This window comes from Larimichthys crocea, chromosome VIII (genome assembly GCF_000972845.2).
Source record: "Larimichthys crocea isolate SSNF chromosome VIII, L_crocea_2.0, whole genome shotgun sequence".
In the NCBI taxonomy this organism is placed as follows: Eukaryota; Metazoa; Chordata; class Actinopteri; family Sciaenidae; genus Larimichthys; species Larimichthys crocea.
The window spans coordinates 3,184,598-3,211,581 of NC_040018.1; the positions used below are offsets into that span (position 1 = coordinate 3,184,598).

The 26,984-nt window shown below is 38.4% G+C and overlaps 1 protein-coding gene across 1 annotated transcript; it reads left to right on the forward strand.

Moving 5' to 3' along the window:
* The first annotated feature begins 5,784 nt into the window (after positions 1–5,784).
* LOC104920497 (neuronal acetylcholine receptor subunit alpha-7) lies at positions 5,785–26,440 on the forward strand. Its single transcript, XM_010732777.3, has 10 exons — positions 5,785–5,937; positions 9,802–9,941; positions 10,714–10,758; positions 14,597–14,706; positions 16,781–16,860; positions 18,736–18,903; positions 18,992–19,186; positions 23,577–23,663; positions 24,044–24,153; positions 24,547–26,440. Exons 1-10 carry the CDS (start codon positions 5,883–5,885, stop codon positions 25,087–25,089), a joined length of 1,533 nt encoding a protein of 510 aa, XP_010731079.1. The 5' UTR covers positions 5,785–5,882; the 3' UTR covers positions 25,090–26,440.
* Positions 26,441–26,984: the final 544 nt, after the last annotated feature.

The window sequence follows — 26,984 nt, forward strand, 5'->3', positions numbered from 1 at the left end:
TAGTGTTTATGAGCAACACCGAAAAAAAATATTACGAAAATATTCAATAACTTCACTATAATACAGATTACACTACAACACTTAGTATGAAAAATGTCTTCCTTTTTAATTGTCTTAATTGTAAGATAAAGTGTAGTGGTCCCAAATTCTCCTGAAACACCAGGAGATCCCTGGTGGTCAGTCAAAACCTATTATTATTGAATATAATAAAAATTCCCCCAAACTATGAAAAAATACTTGTTTTTTCATACTAAGTGTTCGCAGACAGGAAGTCATCCTGTCCCCACCTGTCAGTGACTTGAAGTATGGTTTTAGCTGAATGAAAGTACAATTCTGACAACTCTTATCCCATGTTGCTTTGTTTTGTGTGTCACACAGATCAATGAAAAATATAGAAGGATCACCACCGCTAATCTGGAGTCAACGTTCATGCAAAATCTGGATCAGTGCATACCAAGCCTAATGCCATTGGTGTTGTCAAGAGGGGCAAAAAAAGAAGATCCAGAACATCATGGAACTCCTTAAGGTATATGATTCCATATATGATTATTCTGGGAATCTAATCCTGAGGTGCTACATGAAACCCTTAAATAATTAGAAAACTTTTAGAAAATTCTTTATCAGGACAACACAATGAGACACACTGAGAGGTTGCCATCTGCTGCCTGGTGGTTTATCTTGGGGAAAAGGAGGAGGATCTTTTCAAATATTTGGTTGGTAAACCAAATCACTATTTTTTTATATTAGTTTTCTTAACAAAAATAAACAAAATTCTAAGACATAGGCCTACTGTAAAGGAAGAAAAAAAGTCTTACTATTACACTTTGGTGACACCTAGTGGTGGTGTGGACTTCTCAGGTTGGGAAGCAGTACTCTGGATGATTTACAGACTTCCCTCTGTTTTCACTGGAACCACCTTCTCACAAATATTTTGTCTAAACTGTTGATGCAACATCTGCTAAACTTTGGCCACAACATTTTTGTTTATCTACCTAATTATTCTAACATTAGCAAAGCTGTCTGCATAATTTAGAAACAGTAACAAACAAGTAAATATAATATATATAACAAAAATAATGATTTTTGATTTATAATTTTGTAATTAGAGGATGCAATTAGTCCAGCGATACTGTGCCAATCTTCTGTTGTACGTATATCTCAGCTGAAACCAACCGTATGAAAGGATCTGTGGTCTCTGAAGAGGTACCAAGAGACTAAAAGCTGTTTTTGTTTTAAACTCTCCAGCCCGCATACACATAAACAACTTTTAACTATATTCTCAACACGTATACTGTCTACACTGATTCATTATCCAACATCAAGGGTGAACATTAAACACCTGTTTTAATCTCGAAGATAACTACTCAACATTCCTAATTGCCCGTGTGAGGATTATTCACATGGTTTCCAAGGAATTGTTTGATATCGCACATGTGCAGGAAACAATGTGACTCCAATGTGAGAGGCAGCTCTGAAACGAAAAAGGTGCAGCAGCATGTTAAATGCTGAACCCAAATTTCAACATTTATGCAACATTTTCTAATTTCTTTAGTCGTCTACCGGCAGTAAACTGAATATCTTTCAGTTGTGGACAAAACAAGACCTTTAAAGACATCACCTTAAACAGAAACATACACTAAGCGGAAAGAGGGAGGCCGAGGGCTACTGAGCGTCAAGGCCACGGTCCAAGATGAAACATCGAAAATACGAGAATACATCAGAAAGATGGCCCCCGAAGGATGAACTGCTAAGTGAATGTCTCAGGCAGCAGAACCCTGATGAGGGTGCAGAGGAAGAGGACCAGACAACCTGGAGGGACAAACCTACATGGCATGTACCACCGTCAGATAGAGGAAGTGGCTGATATCAAGGAGTCCTAGCAGTGGCTGGACAATGCAGGACTGACAGACAGCACAGAGGCACTAATCATGGCAGCACAAGAGCCATAGAGGCCAGGATCTACCAGAGTAGACCAGATCCAAGATGCAGACTGTGTAAAGGACCCCCTGAGACAGTCCAGCACATAGTAGCAGGGTGTAAGATGCTAGCTGGATCAGCATACATGGAGAGGGACAACCAAGTGGCTGGGATAGTATGCAGGAACATCTGCAACCAGTATGGAATAGAAGTACCTAAATCCCGATGGGCCATACCACAGAAGGTGGCTGAGAACAACAGGACCAAAGTGCTGTGGGACTTTAGCTTCCAGACTGACAAACAGGTCCTGGCTAACCAACCGGACACAGTGGTGGTGGACAAAGAGCAGAAGAGGGTAGTGGTGATAGATGTGGCGATCCCAGCTGACGCCAACATCAGGAAGAAGGAACATGAGAAACTTGAGAAGTATCAAGGGTTGAAAGAGCAGCTGGAACGGATGTGGAAGGTCAAGGGTTGCGTGGTCCCCGTGGTAGTGGGGGCACTTGGGGCAGTAACCCCCAAACTGGGAGAGTGGCTCCAGCAAATCCCAGGAACAACATCAGAACCCTCAAACTCCCAGGCCTCTGGTAGAGGACCCGAGCTTGAGGATAATACGGATACCACCCCGCCGGGGTGAGAAGGATATATATATATATGTATGTGTGTGTGTATATATATATATATATATATATGGTCTACAGACATCTCATAGATTACGAAGAGTATTCCTTCACATATACAAGAAATAGTAAGGGATGTGAGTCAAACTCAATACACTGTTAACCATCTGTGTTGTATTTGTTTGTATAGTGTTCAATGCCTTCTATATGTGTATATGTGCAGATAGATTGCAAAGCAAATACCTCTCACCAATTTCATTTAATTCTAAGACATATATGTCAGAATGTAGGCCAGTACACTGACCTTTATGAGCTGAAGGCCTCCTCCATTTCAGAGTGACCCTCTTATGTCTCCAAGGACATGTTAACCCTCGAGAGGAGACCTCAGTGGAATTATACAACGTTGCTGCAGTTCACTGAGGACTCTGACTGAAACGACAGCTCACCTCAACGACAGAGGGAAACTGACAAGTTGTTTAAATTTAAAAAATACCTCTTTAATTTGCTACTATATATATGGTATGTGGCTAGGCAAAACAATAGATAGCACTAAGTTGTTTCGATGAAAATCAGAGAGTAACTTCAGGTAAATTTTCTAACAAATATGTGATCCACAACATTGTTGTGTTTGAGTCAACATTCAGAATATGACAAGAAAACCTAGGTTTTCAAAATAAAACCCACACAACATTAATGTGGTAGTATGTAGTGTTTTGGCAACTAATGAAGAAAAAAAAAAACTGTCTAATAGAGCACAAGTGGAAAGTCTCTGTGACCTTGTCAGTCGTCTGTACTGACTCTCAGAGAGCACATCTCAGAAAAACATTGTCCCCCTCTAGCAGTAAGAGTCAAGTAGGTGCCTCTGTTTACTGAAGGTGATTATGCAACGTGATTTCAAGGAAAAAAATTGAACTCACAACTCAGTCCTGTCTGGTCACGTACCAGAAGCCATTATTGGAAAAAAAATCCATAAAATTGCATTAACATTGAAAAATGGATGAATCATTCAAACTACATTGACAGTAAATCTTGTCTCAATTATTAAATTATTCATATTAATGTCACAGGTATGGGTGAGAGGAGGCATACAGGTCACAGTGAAATGATTAACAAAGTCTAAAGTCAAAGTCCATAAGCATTTTAACCTGTATTCACGTTTAATGAAACCTGAAGACTGATTATGAAACATGATCATCAGTGTAATTATCCTGAGATTACATCTTGGCCACAGGCTGATGAATATTACTTGACATTCAACTCTGCCACAACTTTTAATCAGCTCTTCAATTTGTCTTTGGACAGATTGTACAGCTGCATTAACTCAAAGCACTGTCAGCTGCAACCACTTTCCAAAGCAAACACAGTAAAGAGCAAATAGCATTCATGTTGCTGTTTACTCTCAGGTGCTTGTTTATATATCATTTTATGTGTGTGTAATGGTGCGTGAGGATAATCTATACACCTGTTCAGGTCACCTGTATGAGAAACTCTAAAGCAAAATGTGTGCAATGCTTGCTAAATAAAACTGATAGAAAGTAGAAAAAGAAGACTCCATGCACTGATTTTCAAAATAAAGTTGTAATTCTGTTCAGTGACCAGCAGATGTCACCTTGTTGTGCGAAGGTGAATTGATTGTAGCTCAGTATGATGCCATGTCAGGGCCGGCCCCTGGCTTTTGGTGGCCCTAAACAAAATTTGGTTTGTGGCTCCAAAAAGAGCAATCATCAAATCACACACAGTGCTAATAACATGGTAATAACAGAGATGGGGAAATGAATGAACTGACCTATTTTGTTTGGATTTGTCATATTTTTTCACATTGAGGCGCTTTCACACATTAATATTTGCTGAGGACAACAAAGGCAGTTCATCGTCTAACACAGCTAAATTCAGCTGTTAACTAATGGTCCTGTCTGGTAGAAAAAGAGCTGCGATAGGTACCAAGGCATGATGATGATTTTCACACAGGATAATTTAAAATAATGTACATAAATCTTCTTTTTTTTTTTTTTTGAGGGAGTGGCTTTGAAGCTTCCCTTTTATTTGGCATGAAAGTAATACAAGATCTCAGCATTGAGACATAATCAGGCTACATTCATGATTTTGTATCATCATACTCAATAAAAAACCTCTCATTGAGAATCATGAAAGTTTCACAGCGTTCCTGTAACCATAGTAACTCAATGTTAAACCTGAGCGGTAACCATAGTAACTCTCTGTGTTAGAGGAGATGGAGAGATGCTGGGCTGCAGCTAGAATAGCCGCTGAATGAAACCGCTTTGACTAATAGACTACAAGTCCAAACAAGAGTTGTTATTTCAGACACGTAGCATACAACAGTATGGAAAGCAAGCCAGTTCAAATATACATATACGGCAGCCATCTGTCCTTAATAATGCATAAATTTAAGCCTTAATAAAATTTGAATGGATGAGTTAAATAAAAATTCACCCTCAGTACAGTCGTCATGAACAGGGGAAATTGGCTATAGAGAGCAAAACTGTTTTTTTGTACCAGGCTGTAAACATGTTTATTTCTGCTGTGAAGTTGGACATTTTAACATGGGGACTTATGGAAAGTGACTCGTTCTGTAGCCAGCCTCAAGTGGCCGTTTGAGGAACTGCAGTTTTTGGTGCACATTGGCTTCACTTCACAGCCAGTTTGCTGCTTAGTTTGAACTGGACAAGTGGCTCAGAATTAAGGATGTCTGAGATCACAGGTCGGTAACGTAACATCATGTATATTTGAACGGGCTGGCTTTCCTTAACTTAACGCTGCACAAAGTGAGGAGAGAGCAACACAGAAAGTCACAGTGAATGTGTTTGTGCCAGCAACCAGCCCTGGATGCTGAACAACTTTTCAGCATTGTGCCAGCAACCAGCCCTGGATGCTGAACAACTTTTCAGCATCTCTGTGCAGCAAAAAAGAGGTGAACAAGATGCAAGGTAAAGGGAAGTACTGTCCTAAATTAATATATATGCAACAACACAGAGGATATTTCGTGATTTTATTCATGTTATGTTTCACAGGGTACAAATTATTATTATAAATATTATAAATATTAATTATAGTTTTTATTTTTATTTGTTTATTTCTTAACTGAAACACAGGCTCCTCTGCTCAGAGTGTTGCCCCGCATCAGTGAGTTCATGGTCAGTCAGTAAGACAAAGCACTGTGGGCAGAGTCTTCTTTGATGCCGCAACAAATCTCACTGCTGTCCTGCCAAACAGCAGCTATTCATTAAGAGGAGGAGTTATTCAATACACCCACACCCACACTCGCACACTATGTTCACTCCCGGAGCGGAGAACAACTGAGAAATCTCACCTTTCGCTCAGTTCAACATGGGGTTGCTGAATTTTCTGCTTTTTCTCGCGGTCGCCGCTTTCACAGTGAAGGGTAGGCTGTCAGCATGCTCTTTAATTGCCAATTAAGTTTTGGTTTGGAGTTTTTTTTTCTTCTTCTTCTTCTCGTGGTTTGTTTGCTTGTGCGTGTGAAATCCGGAGCGATCTGCAAACGTCTTAACTAAAAATGACATACCTGTTGTGCCAAACATCGAGTTTTAGGAAAGGAATTTTTAGTTTTAGTTTCATCTGAACTTCTTGCAGCTCTTAATTGATGATTCGTGAGGTTTGTCAGGCATTAATGTGCATTTGTGTTGTTTTCCTGCACAGACGAGTAGCCCATAAGTGACTCCGAGGTCTGTTTTTGGGAGGGGTAGTGTGTGTGTGTGTGTGTGTGTGTGTGTGTGTGTGTGTTGCTACAAATAGACTAAGAGACTGCTTGAAAGCCCTAGAGATGTCACTAAGTTCTTCATTCAAAGACTCAACAAAGGTTTCTATAAATCAGAGTGACGCCTTTCACCACACATTTTGTGCCTTTCAACACATGAATGCATTAATTTCAGGGTCGCTGGGGTTGTGTTCATCAAGCTTCCTAGGACAAAGAGTTGTTTATTATGATGTTTTGTAAGGATTTCACTCTTTAAAGTTAAGACTATTTCCCAAAAGCATCAAGCAAGCTCCCACAGTGAAAAACTGTTTTGGACTTTTTTTTTTAGAGTTTTGTTAAGAAGTGGAGAAAATGGCAGGAAGCCAAAGATGTTGAAGAAATATTCTCCAAATGTTGGATTACAGTGCGTTAATAAAACACAGATTAGATTATGCAGAGATAATCTTAATGCTTAATATTTTCTTCTACACTCTCATCTCCCACTCAGGACAATAACGCTATAAGATATTTGGCAACTGCAAGAATGCAACAGTGCAGCGGTGATGACTTGGGTCTGTCGCAGCCTTCCATCATCAGTGATGACACAAACAATCACAGCACTTTCACAGCCTCATATTCGTTTCATTTCCACTGGATGTCCACAACTCGCAGCCTCACAAAGGGCATTCACTTACATTATTTATCGTTAATAGATGAAATGCTAAAATTAACTGTGCAAGCAGCACTGTGTTTTCAACTTATATGGCTTACAATTTATTCAAGAGATATATTCATGTATTCACGACTGCACCATGTTTTAATAGAGACTAAAATATGTGATTTATTTTTACTCTCTGCTCTGTTCCTCTGTTTTATAAGCTAATCATACCTTTAAAAACAATCAGTCATCCTTAGCAACAGGGTCATCCTCTCCTCCTCACTAAGGTTAAAGGTTTTCTCGGATGAGTTGCTCTGAGAAGTTTCCCAAATTCCAACCTCAGACTCCCCACTAGGAAGTTTTTTAGGCTAATTTACGAGCCCTGTGAGAGTTGTCTCTAGAGTCTTACTGCGAGGGGATTTTTGAGACCTGGAATGTAAACACATTTTTCTCAGATTGTGCACTGTTACGACTACGCAAAGGACAATTTCCTAAAAAAATAAACTTTATTAAAGAACATTAAAGTTTAATGTTGCAGTTTAACATGTTGTTTCTGCTCTCTTATTCTATGCTGCTTGCCACAGTAGCTCCCTTTTCTGGGTGTGCAGATAGTTGGTGAATACAGCACCTGGTTTTTAAATGGAATCTAGCTCCTAAAACCCTCTAGACATGCTGTGTCTGATCAGTTTCACTCAAATCTGTTTTAAATGTAGCATATTTTGATTGAAGTAGTTCATTCAACAGTAACCACTGACTGAAGCTCTTTGCTCTGCACTACTTAGTGGGCTTTCCCAAGGGTGAAGTAAAGTGAGACGTGTGCACATACGTGCACATTTAAATATGTGAGCACATGCCTGGATTACTTAAAGCTCTTGTCCATCTCTCTGACATTATTAACCCTGTTTAATTAATTAAGAGGTCAAAAGCCATTACTTCCCTCTTTTATTGCTCCCAGCACACATGTTGCCAACATATTGGCAACGTATCGGAAATGTTCCTCATGTGGTCTGATGGCCATTAACATATTTTAGGACAATAAAACACATTGAGACAGTCTTGTTTATCGTCATAGTGGAATTTGAGTATGGTTGGACTGGGAGGGGGTCCACAGGGGTTTCAGTCGTAGACAAAGACGAGCTTTCAGCTAATCTTTCAGTCATTTTATGAAAGAGAGCAGCAGCAGAGAGCAGAGCATTAGGGAGATGCCTACAGTCAACAAGGTCTCTGCCAAATCATTGGGATAATGCGCTTCTCATAGGTGGTTTAGGATAATTGGGCCATGGCCATTAGTAAAGTGAATAAAGGCTGCCAAAGACGTTCCATAACTCATGAGGGGGAGACGAGTGTGTTAAAATGAGAGGCAGGTCTAATTTGAGATTGCACAGTTAGATTAATAAATGCCAGGTATTGTCCTAGACCTAGACTTATACCTAGACTCAGACTATTTTAATTTAACGTCAGACTTGGAATGAAATGCAAATATTGAGTAGTGATGGTGTGAGATGGAGCTGGAGTGATAGTGAGAATGAGCAATGAAGAGAATGAGGAAAAAGAAAGATTATAAATGGAAACAGGTGTGATAATGAGCCAGAGGTGCAGATAGTGGATGATAGACGTTAATTAAGAGAAAGAAGCTTTGGCTCAGTCTCATCTTTGAGCTTATTTAAACTTTCACTTCCAAACGAAGTGATAAGTTGCACAATGATTTTAAAACAGGCTAGCATCGTGACTCTAGGAAGGGCAGCGTCAGTCAGATTATCACTTTGGTTCAGACTGGACAGATTGTCCGATTCCATGTTTTTTCCACCAGTGCCACCATGAGATGGACATTGTAGTTCAGAATGAAATATATTTTGATATGTATTGTCAAATGATTTTAGTCTTTTTATATAGTTATATAATTTGCTCAGTATTTCAGCTTGTGTAATGCTTTGGTTTCTGACCAAATACTTGCAAAACTAATGACATTTCCATCAGCTACAGCTGTCTGTTTAGTACAAATTTGCAGATGTGAGCATGTCAAAGCACAGCTGTGTCTATAGCCTCATGGAGCCGCTAGAATGGGCTGTATGCTGTTTTCGCAACATTTTTGGCCATAACCGGTCATACCTCATGTCTCAAGACTCTTGGTCTCATCCCAGATTTTTATTTCAGTCTCTGTGTCACACAACGAGGACTCAGAATTTTATTTCAAGACCAGTCAAGACCACAACTGCAGAAATATCATTAACTTTTTTAAGCCAATTATTTGTTAATATTGTCACTGTGACTGCACACATGTCCTGCTCTAAATGCGACCAGGAATTTGCCCAGCCATTATCACATGCATTCTCACAAGAAAGGGACTAATGCGAACGAGAGGAACAGTTGCGGCAGTCTTGGGGAGATGCCAAAGTAGCCAAATCTTCTCTGTTCATCTACAAAACTGCATCCGAAAGAAATCACATAGCAGTTTGTAAATTCTGCAATGCAACACTTACTGAGACAGCCTCACCCAAAGAGATTTGGAAAGTACTGGCTGTTTGACCTACCTCTGTTGGCTATATACTGTCTGGTCGTGGACTTGATTTGGCCTTAACCCCTTAGGTCTTGGTTTTGTCTCAGTCTCTGTACACTCTGGTCTTGGTCATGGTGGTCTTGAATGCAACGATGGTTTCAGCACCGTGTTGTACTTTTCCAGATCTAAATGCTGTGTTATAAATACTATCTAGGATACTGAGTAGTCAATAAACACTTTAAAATAACAAAAGGTTTGCAGACCGTGGTGTCCTTCTCTGAGGTTATAGCATCGTCTGCTACATGAGGGCTGTATAAATGAGAGTTATTTTAAAAAATCTGGCAAAAAAAAAGTGATTATGAAAATATATTTGCTATCCAAGTGTTTTTTTCTGTAGTTTCTCTTCAAGGGCCAAACCAGCGTAGACTGTACAATGACCTGTTGGCTAACTACAACCCACTGGTAAGACCAGTCACCAACGACTCTCAGGTCCTCACCGTTCAGCTCGGCATGAGCCTCATGCAGATCATGGATGTGGTACGTAAACAATACTTAACATGCATTTGTACTGCACAAGGCGGTGTTATGATAACTCACTCTTGTTTACGTGATAATCAATAATCATCAGTTAAGATACACACAGCTAAAATCGTTTCTCATGTGTCTGTACATTCTCTTTTCCAATATGGCTAAAGTCAATACATCTTTCCAATTGATCAAGTCTTCTAGTCTCTCTTCATCGATCTTAATGCACATAAATACATGGCACAAAATACATTTTGGACATCTGGGTTTGGATGTCTTTAAGTCATTGCTTGTACATTGATGCAGAAATCCTAAAAGCTTCTCCTTATGGAAGCTTACAAAGCTGATCATTAAAAGTAATTACAAATCATCTATACTGTTTGTTTTTTTTAGATATTTTTTTGGCCTTTTCAAGCTTTATTTGACAGAGACAGCTTGAAGAGTGACAGGAATGTGGGGAGAGAGAGAGATGGGGAATACATGCAGGAAAGAGCCACAGGTCGGCTTTGAACCCTCGGACTGAGCCTTCGTACATGGGGCGGATGCTCTCGGACACCCCCATCTATTGTGTTTTTACACTTGCTTGTCTGGGCACTGAACAGTTATCACTACTCACCAGTCAATTTTTTTTTCCATTAGTACAGCCCAGAGAGGTGAAGCTACTGTGGACGTTTTTTGAGTAGCATGATTCCTCCTTTATGAAACTTAAACTGAGAAAACATTACATACACAAAAATACCCGAATAATAATATTAATATAAATATCATGTCTTTTTCTTAACAGGATGAGAAGAACCAGGTTTTAACAACCAACCTTTGGATGAAACTGGTAAGACTTTTCCCTGCACGATGTATGTGAAGTCACAGAGGAGCTAAGATGAACAACCTTATGGTTATACCTAAACACATGCTACATTTAACTGCTTTCTACATTTTTAATAATAACTCCAGCGATTTTTCTAAATTCTGTTTGTGGTCACAAAAAGCTGGGCTTGATCTGAGCACTGGGTGAGAAACAGGTTACACCTTTGTGGGTTTATTATTCTTTTAATAAACTAAGACTGGACAGATATAAACTGTACAGCAAGAACGTTAAACTCTAATTCTAACCTGGTATTGGGTTTGTGCATCTAATCACAGCAAATGTAACTAAGTGCTAATATAAGTCTGACTTTAAATGCATAATTTTATTGTCTATTAACAATATTATATTTTTATTGAATTTTATATATATTCCACTTATACACATAGTCAACAATCAAAACAAGAACATACATAAAATAAACAGCCACAATTTCCACAAGACTTCACATATGTCACACATTTAACAAATTAAATAAATTAAATAAAACACAAACACTCAACAACATACGTCAACACAGCAGTTTAAGAAACTCTATTAAAGGTTTCCATACAATCTCAAAGTCTGCAGTCCTTCCCCTGGTTATATAAGTCAGCCTTTTCAACACAATACAAGATGCCATCTCCTTTATCCACATCCATGTATCGAGGGCACATCCATTTTTCATCCACGACAGAGCTATCATCCTCCTGGCCTGCAGGAGTCCAAAGTCAATTAAAGTTGAGTCTTTAGGATTGACAATACATTTTTTTGGATATATATTCCAAGTATACATATTTCTGCCTGGTGAGGTACCTTCACTCCAACAATCTCAGATAAAGTCAGAACAACTTTTTTCCAATATTTTTTAAAAATTTTGGGGCAATCCCATATGCAGTGGTACAGAGTACCCTTTCCTTTCCTTTCCTTTCAAGCACTTAATGCACCATCATCATCAACCATTTGTATTGTAATAGTTTCATTGTAGTATTGCTAGATTGTTTTGGGGCTTTAAAACCTGCCTTTCCCAATCAGTGGGGCACTCTTTATCATATGACATCAAAGCTGTAGAATAAAGAGATATGTTTCCTCCCCTCTAGGTGCCGAAGTGTAACGTCCTCAAGATGTGATAGTGGTAGTTCAGCTACTATATACTACTTATGTTTAGATAAAATAAAATAGATAAAATGAAATGTTTCAATTGCAGATACTTAAAAAAAATGTTTTTTAGGAATATAGTATGCTTTGTTCATCATATCTAATGGTACTTATTTTTTAAAATTTTTATCTTCATCATCAGTTTTCTCCTCCATGCAGTGAGATGAGGTGTATGAACACAGATGTTTTATCGCAGCCTTTCCAGTTCCCTGCTGCTGCACCGTCAGCAAGCTATATCAAGGCTGCTTGGTCTGTTTTAAATCACCCTGTGGGATCACAGCAGCAGTCTCACTCAATCTCTCACTCACTCCGCACCCTGCAAAAATCGACTTCAGCGCGCAAACAGAAGATAGCACAGACAGCATTCACAGTATCTACCATCTGTTAGCATTGATCTAGCACATGTTGGCTTAGTCTACTTGTGTGGTCTCCAGGGAAGAAAGTTTAAATGTCCTAAAGATGCGTTCATCTCAGAAAGTCACTTTGAGGCGTTGAAGATGCTTCGGTGAGATTACACATTCAATCATTGTTGCCTTAGAGCAGTAATTATAAGATTTTAAACTGCCTCGGGATAGTCTTGGAATGAACAAATTATAAATGCACAATTGGATGACATACTGCAAAATGATATGAATAATTGAGTGGCATCAGTTGTGGTTTTAGGCACCATATTCACGCTCTGTTAAGGACAGCTGAGTGGCTTGTGGTTTGGATTGAAGTATTGGACTAAAAGAGCGGCAGGTTGTCAAGGATGACACGACTCTGTGGAAATATATATTTGATTCTGAATGTGAGGTCTACAGGTGACACCCTCCCTCAGTGTGTTTTCCTCAGATTTTATTAGTGGCTGACCTTTAAACATCTTTCATGCTGGCCACAGCCATTATTTAAACATCATGATGGTTTGAATTAATAAAAACTGAATTATAGATGTGATTAGAAAAAAAATCCTCATAAAAAAATAATTAAAAAATCAGGCCAATATGTGTTGGCCTTGATGGATTAAGGAGAGTCAGATATGGTGAAAAATTCAAATTTATACTCATGTTTTGATCCACACGTATTGTGCAATTTCACTTAAAATAATCACTATAATCCGCACACTAGAAAACGTGTCTGTCACAGACAAAATATTAATGCTTTTCTGTGTGTCATTTTTGTCGTTTTGAATTCTCAGCCTTGCGATAGTAACGCCAGGCTTTAGGCATCAGGACTTAAGAGCTATACTAGCAGTGTGGCTCTGTGAAAAACAATGTCAGTCTGTCAATCCACAACTTTTATTTTGAAATATCTAATCATCAGCATAGACGAAATTTTGCCAAACATTGATGGTCTCTTCAGGTGAAAGGGATTCCAAACACTTTGGTGATCCTCTGACTTTTCTTGTCCTGCATTACCAGCAAGTTAACATTTTGACATATTTGGTGAAATAGCTTAATATTGATATGTTTCATGGATGGGCTGAAAATTTTCTACAGACACTGAAGCGACTGACTTTGATTTTTACTTTAGTGACAAAGGGAGTTTGGTAGAGTGAAATAACTACTGGATTGATTGTGTCGCGGGAACAGTAAAAGGCACATTTTTCTCATATCTTTTCTATGTCACATCATCTAATGTGATCTTACTCCTCAAACATCACCACAGGTATATTCCTTTGTAATATAGATATCCCTAACAAATAACTTAAAAATGGTTATATAGGATAGATGCATAAGACGCTTTATTCACTGAGCATAAAGCATATATATATATATATTATTTCCCTCAGTATTGCCTTGACATTTCCTTCAAACATTCACATGCCCTCAGGCTCAGTTGTATTAGCTTTGCTGGTCCCTTGACTTTTCCGCTAGTGCCATGATGAGGTCAAAATTATACTTATCTGATACTGATATATCAGGTACTTATATATGAACGGATACCTGAAAAACTATAATGGCATTCCTGTCAGCCTCAGCTGTACTTTGTGGCAAACATACCTGCTACATGCCATTATGAATAAACTCTTCACTGCACTGAAATCTGACGAAGACATGACAGGTTATTATCTTCCAACCAAGAGCAGCAGAGTGTTGTGGTATTTTTATTTTGACAATAATCACGATACTTAAAAAACATTGATTTTATGTTAATAAACATGATAATGTGTAAATAATCCAGCATCTCTTAATTCTTTAAAGCTTTGTGGTTTACTCCAACATAAGTATGTGATGGTAATGCACCTTAATGCTTGTTGAATTTGACAGTTGATATTATTATTATTAGTACTATTATTTTTGTTCAGATTTTCTATAGATATCGCGATAATATTGTGAATTCTGGCCACGATAATCGTCTATTGAAAATCTGATATTGTCCTCACCTAGAATGACGGTAACATGTTTGAGTGACTGATCAAGTTTGGATTTACACTTCATACTATTTGAATTGCAAACCATTTTAAATCTAAAAATCTTCGTCCTCCCTAGATGCCACTGAAACTTTGTCAATTCTTGTAACACTGCATAATTTTACCCCCAGCTCCACATCAGATAGACTAGATTTTAGCCTTCAAACAAGGTTTACCAAAGTCAAGATGCTGAGCCCCACACATGGTTTAAAGGATATGTTAAAGATGAGGATGTGAAATATTGAAAAAGATATTATGTTTTGTTGTTTCCCACAGCATTGGAATGATTGTTACCTCCGGTGGAATACATTAGATTATCCAGATGTACACAATGTGAGATTTCCTGAACATCTCATTTGGAAGCCAGACATTCTGCTGTATAACAGGTAGGTGTAGTAAGGACAGATCTGCTGGGTGCTGCAGTGTAATTGGATATGCATGGTGTCATGCATGGTCCTCTGCACCAAATAATCAGGGCTGGGTAGGGTGGTCTCGCAGGGATGATGAATTTTGGAATTTTTTGAGTTCCAGAGTTAAAAAGATGATCGTTACAGTGACACTGACTGTGATGTGTTAGACACCCACAAATCTGATCCGACTTTTTCTGAAACATAAAGCAATTTGTTTTGGCTCTGATCTGAAAACCACACCGCTACAGACAAGTTCATTCTGAAGTGATTATAAATTTCATGGTATTAGCAAAATTCACAAGTGGTCCATGCCCTTTTGAATTGATTCAGATATTAAAAATGTGTCAGAATTCAACTAAAATAAAAACTGGAATTTCCCCTTGAATGCTTCAAATTGATGTTGTGGTAAGCTCAAACCCCGAGAGGCTTAATTATTTTTGTGCTTTAACACACAAGTTGCAACAAACATATAGTTATTCTTTGAAATGAAACTTACTGCTTACAAATGGGCCACATTTGACAGAACAGTATTTATGCATACTACTTTTTAAAAAAAAAAAGAGGGCACATGACTAAAATAATAGAGTAGAAAGCAACATGCGCAGCACTTTCTCTGTCTCTTTTGTGGTGCAGGGAATCAAATCCCAGAAAAAGGCAATTCCCATACACACTCTACACTGATTTATTAAAGTCAAGGTTTGGTCACAAGAACATTTCTTAAGTCATATCAAACTGAAAGTGACATAGTGCTTAAGTGCAGTGCATAATTGCAGGATAGTTCATATAGGAGTTACAGCAGCTTGTTCATACAAGACTTCCCTCAAAGCATACAATGGGGGGTTGGGTATACAGGTTCCCACCTTAAATTCATCTACGTACAGAAAAAATACATATTTTGGAACAGAACCATCGACTAGAAACAGGGGTGTATTATATCCCAGACAAATACTTTAATGTGAAACACACATAAGATAATAATAACAAAAATAAAAATAATAAAATAAAAATTTAGAAACTTGGTACAGTACATTAGTAGATTAAATCATGGGGGATGACCAGAATGACCAGAGTGAAATGAATTTATTCAGGTGGCCTCATCAGACCTCATGTTGTCACAAGATTTATTCCAAATATCCTGCAGAGAGACTCACAAACAAAACAAACTTAATCTTATTTCCTTTTGGAACAAAAACTTCAGATATTTCTCATTTTCTAAACAAAGCATTTACGTTTAGGATCTTTGAAGATCAATATGCATAAAGTAAATATATTTCTTTGCTAACAAGAAAGGTCAATCAGGGATTTTACCATAAATCTAACAAAGTCGTACTGATGCGGCTCGTCCTGTTGCGTGATCGGGTCTCCAGACGGGAAAATTACATTTCAAGGTTAGTGGTGCTCTGCAGTTTAAATATATGCAGCACGGTCTAGAAGAGCGCTTTGGAGCAATAAATCATTGAGACAAATGAATAAACTTGCATAAAATAAGATGGGAAAAGGAGCATTTTATTATATGTCCCTAATGGAAAATGCTTTAGCGATCACCATTAATCAATCCTTAAAAGCAAGATATGAACATATCACATTAGAGGCTCTGTACTACAACTAATGAGGGGGAAAGCCTTGTTCTTCATTTGTCATTGTCCCTCTGAGTAAAGCCTCAATATGAAACTCTTTGAATTAATTAAATATTTTCTTTTTCAAGCAACTCAGCTTCAGCTCAGCCATGATTCTACCTCTGGGGAGTTCATTTAGAGGTAGTGAGGGTAACCACTGAAAATCTCCAAGGAAATGTTGCTTCACTTGTGTCTCCTCATGTGCCGTCTACCTGCTGCAATAATGAGTCTGAGAAATATTTTATTTTTCCACCACATCTGTTCCTCTCGCTGTTTGCATCCTTATACTTAATAGCGGTTCTTGCAAAGGTCATATCACCGTATGGATTTATTAAGATGTTCTTCACTGAAGCTGTGCTTTGGTTACAGATAACTCAGCAGTAAAACAAACAAACAAACAAAAAGAAACTGATGTGCATCCATGTTGTCCACAGTGCTGATGAAAGATTCGATGCTACGTTCCACACCAACATTTTGGTCGACTCCGGAGGAAACTGTTCCTACATACCTCCAGGTAAGAGTCATTATCTCACTCAGCCTTCACACTTCTAGGATGTCGGATCATTGCTCCTTTCCTTCACTATTTTTTACAGGTTAAAATATTTAAAAATGATGCTTCGTGTTTCAGGAAACACTTGATATAGAAAGCTAAACTTAGATATTGCAGCAACGTAAAGACTGTCCTCTAAATGACCTAAATTAATGGAAACCCTACAGGTGAATAAAGTCATGTTTTAATGTAATTACTTATATTAAGACAGTTGTATTACACGTTTTCCGAAATGTGATGTTTAAATATGCAAATGAGGCTTTATCTACTGAAAAATACAATATTTTGCACATTCTCAGAACAGAAATCAGAACATTGGATAAGGACGGGTTAAAAATTCTGTTTTCATTTTGTTAACATATTAATGTTAAAAGTTTGTTTGTTTTTTTACAAAGGGTTTCTCTTATCAGTCCATAAATCAGAAAATATGGTCAACAGACATGAAAAAAAAGAAAAGAAAATCAATTTCCACGTTGGTTTTAGGAATACAATGACATAAATCAGGCTGTGAATGATATATGAACAAACCTCTCCTAAAGAGGAATAAAACTTGAAGGTTTGGTGTATGAACTGGAGACTTTGAGAAAAAAACTCAAAAACTTCCATATAGACAAGACATTATAGGTGAATAGGGTAAAACTTTGACGTTTTGGAAGCAAAATAGCCCCAAATCTCAGAATTTAGGGCCAGTACAGATTAAACAAACAAGATATTACATGTTAATTAATGAGAGGCTGGCAGGTGAATTATGTTACCTTTAGATAGAGCCAGTTTTTAGCCTTTATTCAAAGCTAAGCTAACCAGCTGCTGGCTGTGGCTTATATATAGTTACTTATAATGGTTTTCATTTTCCCATCTAACTCCTGAGAAAGAAAATCATTAATCTATGTATTTTAACATAGTTTTATCCCACTAACAGGCAATTAATGTAATTGCATGGACTTTACTCTCACACTGTTAATGATGTTTCGAACAGGGATGCACTTTCCCTGATCAAGCCTCTACTGACCTACTGCTGTCACACTGTGCGGTCTCAAAGATCTATGACACTACATTTGTACTGGATCACAGATACACACACACATTGAAACAGAAGGCCCTGCTATCACTGCTGATGATTACTGCTCTAGCAGGCTCGACACTGGCCTGCCTCGCCTCAGCATCTTAATCAATACCAGCGTAAATAGCTCCATCATTGAATTTCTTCTGGATTGATTGCCTCTGTCACAAGCAAATTGCCTCTCAACTTTGTTCCAAATGAACCCCCATTGAATGCCATATTGGCGCAGAACATAGTCATTAACCGAGCTCAACAGAGCTGCATTAAATGAATAAACCTGCATGCAGATTTGACCTCGACGGCCGTTCCAAATCATTTGAGTTTCCTGATAACTTGTCTCTATCACTGACATTCATTGCAGTAAATAGTAAGTTAGTCTATTCATCTGCTCCTCATCTCTATTCATTTCCTGCTGAGGTTTATCATCTGCATGGCACTGAGAGAGAGGAGAGTCCTTGTTTAGTGCCGACGTCTCAAATCTTTCTTGAATATGGATGGAAATTCGTTTGGTGCCTGCCTCTCCTGATGATCACTGACCACTTTCATCCCACTGTCATATTGGATTTTTTACTCTCAGTAGGATGGATGGTGCTTGGACTCCATACAGTATCTTGTCGGAGTAACAACCTCTCTTGCTGCCTCTCTAGCTGTTTTCACTCACCGTCTGCTTCCTTTATGTCAGAGTAATTGAATACGCTCTCTGCCAGAGCCCTTCTACAGGTGAAGTACAATACATATCAAAGCAAGTCTCTGTCTTTTCATGTTTCTCACCTCAACAGGGATCTTCAAGAGCACCTGCTACATCGATGTGCGCTGGTTCCCCTTTGATATCCAGAGATGCGACCTGAAGTTTGGCTCGTGGACATACGGAGGCTGGACTATGGACTTAGAGTTGTTAGAGGCTGATATATCCGGCTACACCGCCAACGGAGAGTGGGATCTTGTCGGTAAGAGGTAGCCTGGTGTCCTGTGAAGTGCAGAGGATGGATATTCATTACTCTATTTTATTTATTTATTTATTTTTTTGTCTCACAGAGGTTACCGGACAGAAGAACCAGCGTATATACGATTGCTGTTTGGAGCCTTACCCTGACATCACCTACACCATGGTGATGCGGAGACGGACTCTTTTCTACGGCCTCAACTTGCTCATCCCGTGTGTCCTCATCTCCACTTTGGCCCTGCTCGTCTTCCTTCTGCCCGCTGACTCCGGAGAGAAGATCTCACTGGGTTAGGAACACACACTCATCTGCAAACTTAAAACTGCTAGAGGCGACTGGAAGCACTAACCAACTGTTCAGAGCCACCATTGTGCCTTTGGTGCTGTTCTCCTCTAGCTGCTTTACTATTTTTCCACATCTGGCTTTCCCTTCTGAGGGGCCTTGTTTGGGGTGGGGGTGTTATTTATGGCTGCTCTTTGCAAGTGGACACACACAAACATATGGTATATCACTTGTTTGACCCCACTTCAGTGCAGAAGTAAAAAGTAGTGCCTCCTCTATTGTTGGGAGCTTATATATTGCTAAATTGCACACTGAGTTAACAAGTAGTGAATTGCTCTTTGAATTTTCAGATGAATTATTCCACTTTTAAAACTTAAAGTCATTTTTTTATTAATTAATTGTTGTTTTATATACAGCTAGTAATGAGAAAAACAGCAACATGGAGACACTGTAATACAATCCAACGCAACTGTCATATGATACAATATGTGAAACAGGTTGATTCAAATTGGAATTTCGAATTTAACTGTAATTTCTGATGCTGTTGCTTTGGGTTTCATTATATTTAGTTCTTTATTAAGTTTATTTGTGTTTGTCTTTATACTGTGCGTACAGTATATATAAGGTTTGTAGAGAAATAGCTCCATCAGTGATTGGAAAAGGACCTACATACTTCCTCCAATGCTCGTCAAAATCTTTGATCCGCAGGTTGATCTGAATCTGCATCAAAACACACGTGCCAGATACATTTGAATTAAATTTTTTTTCATTCATGCGTGTGCACCAGTTCATGAGGAAAAGGTTTCAAAACCGATTTATCTCTCAGTCATCCGAGCAGAAAATGTTATCGCTTCAATTTAATTTAAAATGTGTCAGCAGGTTTCTGAGATATCGAGCTTACAGTAACACACAGTGACCTGAAAACATAACATACATGGAGGAGATAATAATGAAGTCCAATTCTAAACCAGCACAAAGTACAGCCTCCATCTTTGTTCCATAGAGATGAGTCAACATACAAGCAACTTCAACATTTCAAGGTTTTATTATTTATCGCTGGATGTTTACATTGTTTTATGTTGTATGTTTTTAACTTTTCAATAATAATAATTCAAGAAAGAATTATTTTAGTTTTGTTACTTGTCCCTGTAGTGAAGGCCTGATCAGACTGGCTGAAATAGAAGGCAGACACAAGGAACTTTGTTTAAATAAAGCAGAAGGGTGCTTCCATATAGCTTATGCCTGATCTCAGCTTGTCTCAGAGGCTAAGCAGGGCCAGGCCTGGTTAGTTCTTTGATGGGAAACTGCCAGGGAATATCAAGTGGTATTGTGGCACTGTCGCCTCACAGCAAGTTTGAACCTTTTCATGTGTGGAGTTTGCATGTTCTCCCTCTGTCTATGTGCGGTAACAGTCCTGCTTGCACTTAGTGCAGACACTTAATAGGTTAATTGGTGTTGTTAATGGCACATTTTTTCCCCTCACAGCAACTGTGGTTAGCAGGGAAAGAGAGGTAAAAACTGAATAAATCAGAAACATTTCTCTATACATTCTCTACTAGCTGTAAAAAACAAGACTGATTGTTAATTGAATTTGGCCGACTGCCTTTTCTGCACCTCAGTGACCTGCACCTCTCACACAAACTACTATACTCCCCGATGCTGACATTTTCTTGGTAGGTAACATTGTGTTTTAGGTAATATAATGTCTTTGATATCTCTGTCCAGCTCTGCTATGAACACAGAGGAGTTGCTCAGCTCTCATGTACAAGACTTCATATGTAGCCCTATATCAAGTTTAGCAGTTTTTGCACACCTGACACATTAAATAGTTGATGAGTGTCTTAGTGAACGACAAAAAAATTACACCTTGAGTGCTGCCATATTTTATCATTTCCTCTCAGAGTGTTTACAGGCTTCCTCTGATGGCCTCCTGCTATGTTAACTTGACTGTGATCTATTAGTAACAACTGTGTGCAATTAAAAAAAAAAACAGCACAATTCAGTTCATTCTGTTCAAGAACACAGCTGAGTTCATAATCTAATTAAATCTTTTACATGCCGTGTGATTCCAACAGAGAACCAATGTTTTCTATTATAATATTCTTCTGTATCCTCGCCCATTTTTCCTCCTGGGTAATCAGTCTGAAATACAATGTTTCTCATTAATCCACTTCCCCTGTGGCACTGCGGAGCAATCTGACAATCAGCACCGAGTGACTGACCTAACTGTCAGTGGACCGAGAAAGCTTATCTCAGTTGTCACAGTTGACTTGAACCTTATATCGTGTATAAATTATACACACTTGGTGTGTAGACGGTATCAGCAGGTGGGTGGAGGTGTGGGTCCAAACACTCCCAGCGTTTGTTTGATCAACTGGTCGGTTGTAAAGGAAAAGACGTTACAAGCTTTTTCTATTTTTCACCAACTGATTGGAGCTTAAAGAAACAGCTTTATTTATTCATGTATTTATTTATATTTTTGAGTTGTCTGATCATCTTTTACTATATTATGTCACTTTTTGGACTCCATAGACTTCTTTAAATTACTTTTTTTGCCCAACCACCAGTCAAAAACTGCTAAAACACTGAATTTAAGATGATATAAAACAGATATAGGAAGCAAATTCTTACAGATTGTGAAGCAGCAAACAGATGTGGGAAGACTTTAACTGTTTGTCAAACAGTGGGACTTGTGTGGTTTGTGCCTCAAATCATTAGAGTCCTGTGTTGCAATAAAAATGAGAATTGCTAATGCAGATTATAAAAGGATTTTACACGCTACAGTCCACAGAACACATCAGGCATTTGTCATAGACTCTATATACTTTACTTAAACTGTAAGTGTGTCTGGCATGTGGTCACAGATCTATGAGGTCAATATTTAATTTAAGATTGTATAAAATACATAAAAGCAGCAAATTCTCACATTTTACGAGGCAGGAAACAGATGTGGCCCGGCTTTAACTGTCCCCACAGCTGCAGTTAGAGTTACACTGGATCTTAGGCTTCCCCCACCCACCAAATCCCACTCTGACCCCTGGGTGGAGGTGTGTGTGTGTGGGAGTAGGTGTGGGAAGAGAGTGTGGGTTGATTTATACAGTTTGTGCCTTGCTCCAGTCATTAGAGTGATGTGTTGCAGCTGGGGTCCTTAGAGCCAGATGTGTGGACTTATGTGAGTGTGCTTGACCATTCCTTCTAATGTTTTGATAGCTTGAAGATAGAAAGAGGAAATCTGAAATGAGAATTTCTCACGTAGAGTGCAATATGCTGCTCGGCAGATCTTAATGCTCCTCATCAGTTTATACACTGCAGTTCACAGCACATATCAGGCATACGTCATATACACTCCCTGCTACGCTGTGTGAGTGTGTGTCTGGCATATGTGTTCACAAGTCAGTATATAAACTCAGTCATGCACTGACATTTTCATGTGAGAAATGTGCGTTTATAGCGACATTTATTACCAGATTTGAAGTGAAATTCAGATTTGTAATCAACTAAAAGGAATATTATAGCGTGTATATATTTTTATACCAGTGTTGTAAAGGGTTGTTTATATTTGTAGATTCATCAGCAATACTGTGTTCAAGTTTCTTAGAGTTTTATGTGTTTGTTTAAAGGGTCGATTCATCAAAATCACAATGCAAAAACATTTTTTCCTATGAGGTATCCAGCTATGCGTATAGTTAAGGTTTTATTTGCCTGCATCGCTGTACAATGGTGTTGATCAAAGCATTTAAATAACTGACCAGCAACACTTTATACTTTGTAATTTAAAACACTGGTGTTGGGAGTGAGATATTTAGTAACCACAGCACCTTTCCTGTAAAGATAATTTGCTTTTGAGTTATTTTTTATGTAATTCCTAAATGTGTTGCACAGCAGAAGTCTCAGTGGCAAAAGTCTCCAGTAAAATGAAACTATGTGCACGGCGACCAAAAAGCAACTAAGGACAAGGAGAAACATACTGTTGGTTTAACTCAGGATTTATTATTATTTAAATTCAGTATTCATATGATATTTGAAGTCATGCATGCACTACACAGTCCTTTTAAAGGATTCACCTGCTCGTTACACAGATATAATAAACAACAACGACACGTAAAGGCAGCTAACTAAGTTAAAAGTACATCAGCATGCCTGCAATTACCATAAATATGAATTTCTGTCATTTACTGTAGTGAGACAGAGAGTCTTTGCAATGTCAGCTCATTAGTGAGCTCTTCAGTTTTAAGTGATTTTACTTAACATTCAGCTAAAGTGCATCTTATATATAAACTTATGTAAACGTGTGGTGGATTACAACCTTAAAGAATCGTGGTGGCCTGTCATAACTGTGCAGTAACTTTAGTTTTTTTTTGTGTGAAGCACTAACTGAGATTTGGTTTCCTTCCCAGGCATTACAGTCCTGCTCTCCCTGACTGTCTTTATGCTGCTGGTTGCAGAGATTATGCCCGCCACATCAGACTCTGTGCCTTTAATTGGTAAGCCAAAGCTAAAGTTCAAAGCAGGCGCTATGGGTGTCAACTACTATCAGCAGGGAAGACACGGGTAAAAATTTGTGCAGTCGTTTTTCATAAGAGACTCTCTTATATGTCACAGTTTAACTAAGTTTAAGCAGCCGCCTGATATTTTGGATTTCTTTTTTTATTTAGAGTTAAATCGAGCTGAGATTTAGCCACTATATTTGAAACAATGAAATAAAGCAGTAGCTTTTTGCATTTCTCAGACACACATAAAGTGAAACTGTGACTTTATTTCATCCGCTTGTCTTCTCCTTTCATCGTTTCCTGCATTTGTCTTACAGCCTGACACAACTTTCTGTATCTAGACTTAATGTCTCTTCTATTTCCTCTTTACCCAGCTCAGTACTTTGCCACCACCATGGTCATTGTAGGGCTCTCGGTAATTGCTACAGTTTTGGTCTTACAATATCACCACCATGACCCTGATGGAAGCAAGATGCCGAAGTGGGTGAGTGTTGTTTCATATTACATACATATTACACCATTATCTGTAACTGTAATTGTACTGTGATCCTGTTAACACCACTTCAGTCATTTGCCTCTAGACTCACACTTAAACTTTGCTGCTATGCTGATTTTATTTTTTGTTTTTATTATGTTATAATCAATTTAGCTTCAGTTACAATAGTTTATCAGGATTGATATGCATTAGTATGCAACCATCTTGAGAAAGTGGAGCACCAGCTGATTTTCTTTGGAGTAACCCAAACAAATTAAGCGCCAACAATGAGGTGGTTTGGTTGATGTGTGCTAAATTTCATTTAATCTTTTCAAAGTTTGCTTCAAATCTAATAAAAGCCTTGCTCATTTATTTCTGATTCTATATTGTTTCATCCCAAAGACCCGCGTGTTCCTTCTGAACTGGTGCGCCTGGTTCCTGCGCATGAAGCGCCCAGGCGAGAAGCGAGTGCGCCCGGCCTGTCACAACAAGGCTGCACGCAGCAGCCTGAACAGCCTGGACTTCAATGCCAGCACCCCAGCCTCCCAAACCACCAACAGCAACTTGCTTAATGTTGGCGTCAGTGGACTGGAGCGTCTTCACTACTCCACAGCTGCCACCTCGTCTGACTCCGGGGTCCTCTGTGGACGGCTAGTCGGACGAGCAGGTGAGGACGAGTTGCTCCTCCCCACAGGTCACAGCTCATTCGGGGGCCGCATGGAATCAGACCTGGCCAAGCTTCTGGAAGACGTGCAGTATATTGCTAAACGCTTCCGGGACCAAGACGAGGATGTGTCTGTGTGCAACGAGTGGAAATTTGCTGCGTCTGTTATCGACAGGCTTTGTCTCATGGCTTTCTCAATCTTCACTATCCTCTGCACCATTGGAATCCTCATGTCAGCACCCAACTTTGTAGAGGCCATTTCTAAAGACTTTTTCAATTAAATACTTCAGCAACAACAAAAACATCAATCACTATTACAAAGTAACTATTTGTTAACTTATGAGGCGGTAATTTGGATACAGTTAGCTCTGCTAGTTTGGGAGTTGTATAACACCAAATATTATTAACCATACTTAAAGTCAAATTGAGGCGAAATGTGATGCATAAATAATATAATTTATGCATTACATGATGTGGGTGAAAATGAACAGTTTTCAGTAATTAAGAAGTGCATTTTTATCTGTGTTTTGTTGTCTCCTATTATATTCATAATCATGATATTGAAATGCAAAAGTAATTCACCTTTACTATCCTTTTGTTCTGCCAGTCGCCTGGTGAAGCTCAAGAATATTGTCTTATTGTGTTATTCCATGTAGAAAATACAACCTCATTATGGAGTCAGTCATTCAGAAAACTTAATATGAAGTCTATATACAAGTCAAGTGTTTTTGTAATTGTAAATGAAAGACATGACAGAACCTAAGGCTTAAAGGTCATAGGTCATTATACCGTATATAAAAGCAGCAATGACTAATACAAATTGTTCAAATACATGAATATTGCAAATATATATATATATTTACATTAAACTGAGGACAAAAGGTAATCGCAAAGTGAAACCATATACGTACGATTCGACATTTGAAGAATGAATGAAAAAGAAAGAATGACCTTGTAATGTTACAGATAACTGAGAACTAAGAAGTTCAATGCAGATTTGCACAGAAGAATCAAGTTTAGACGTGTTTAGATATATTCACATGAGAGAATATTAGATTAAAAAAGTAAAAGGAAACCCCAGGAGAAAAGATCCAGCTATAGAAGTCTTGGATAATGCATATCATCATAACATAACATCAGGCTAAAGCTACAGTCTTTAAAACTTCATCAGTTTCAGGAGATAAATGTATTATGTGTAGAGCACTATAGACATCCACAACTTCACATGAACGGAGAGAAAATATTTGGATAAATCTAAAGGTTTCTTTTTTTACTCCTAACAAAAAAATCAAACGACTTCTAAGGCAAATCATGCACATATCTTCCAGAATTCTGGATGGTGTATAGATATATAATCCTCAAGAAGTGTTCCATTTTATACCTGTGCAATATAGCTAAAGCAGTGCTGAAGGAAGATGATTAGTTTGTCAAAATTCAGCTCACGACTGGCAAGAAAATGGCTTGAAATGGGCACACCCAGACACAGACAGTGGTTAGATATAGTACAGGAAATATTTGTGATGGAAGGAAAATTGCATTACTCATTGTAAACTGTTTTCTTAGCAGTTGTCTGTGTTGATGTTTTTTGTTTTACTTCTGTATGTATAAAAACAGTAAAGTGGTAAAATGGTGTTCTTGTCTGAAACTTCTCTCATTCTGCCTCTCTGGCCTCCTGCTGCTCCATATGAACCTGAAGAATACGGGCCAGGACCAGCAGGGTTTGCCCATTACCTTTACCCTCAGTGCTGTCTACCACACTGAGGGTGAAGACTTGGCTCTCTGAGGCAATCATTAGGTATACAGCCCGTCCTTTTTTTTTGCACTTTTCCCTCCGTGATGCATTTATTCTTTTCCTTTTTTTCCACCAAGCAGTGAGGCAATGAGAAGACAGGAGTTGTATTTAAAATATGTGCTTTTATTACATTTATTACATCACACTGACTGTATATATGTATATATGTATAACACCTTACAAGCAGACGGGGAGAACTCCATACAGGAAGCAGTGAGGTGTTCAAACCAGGAACTTTCTTGCTGTCAGGCAACAATGCACCACCGTGCTGCTCTTTATTTATTTATTTTACCACAAGCTATTAATTGCCTAATTAAATATATATTATAATTATATTAGGCTGTCATCGATTAAAAAAATTAACTAATAATCGCAAAAATCTGT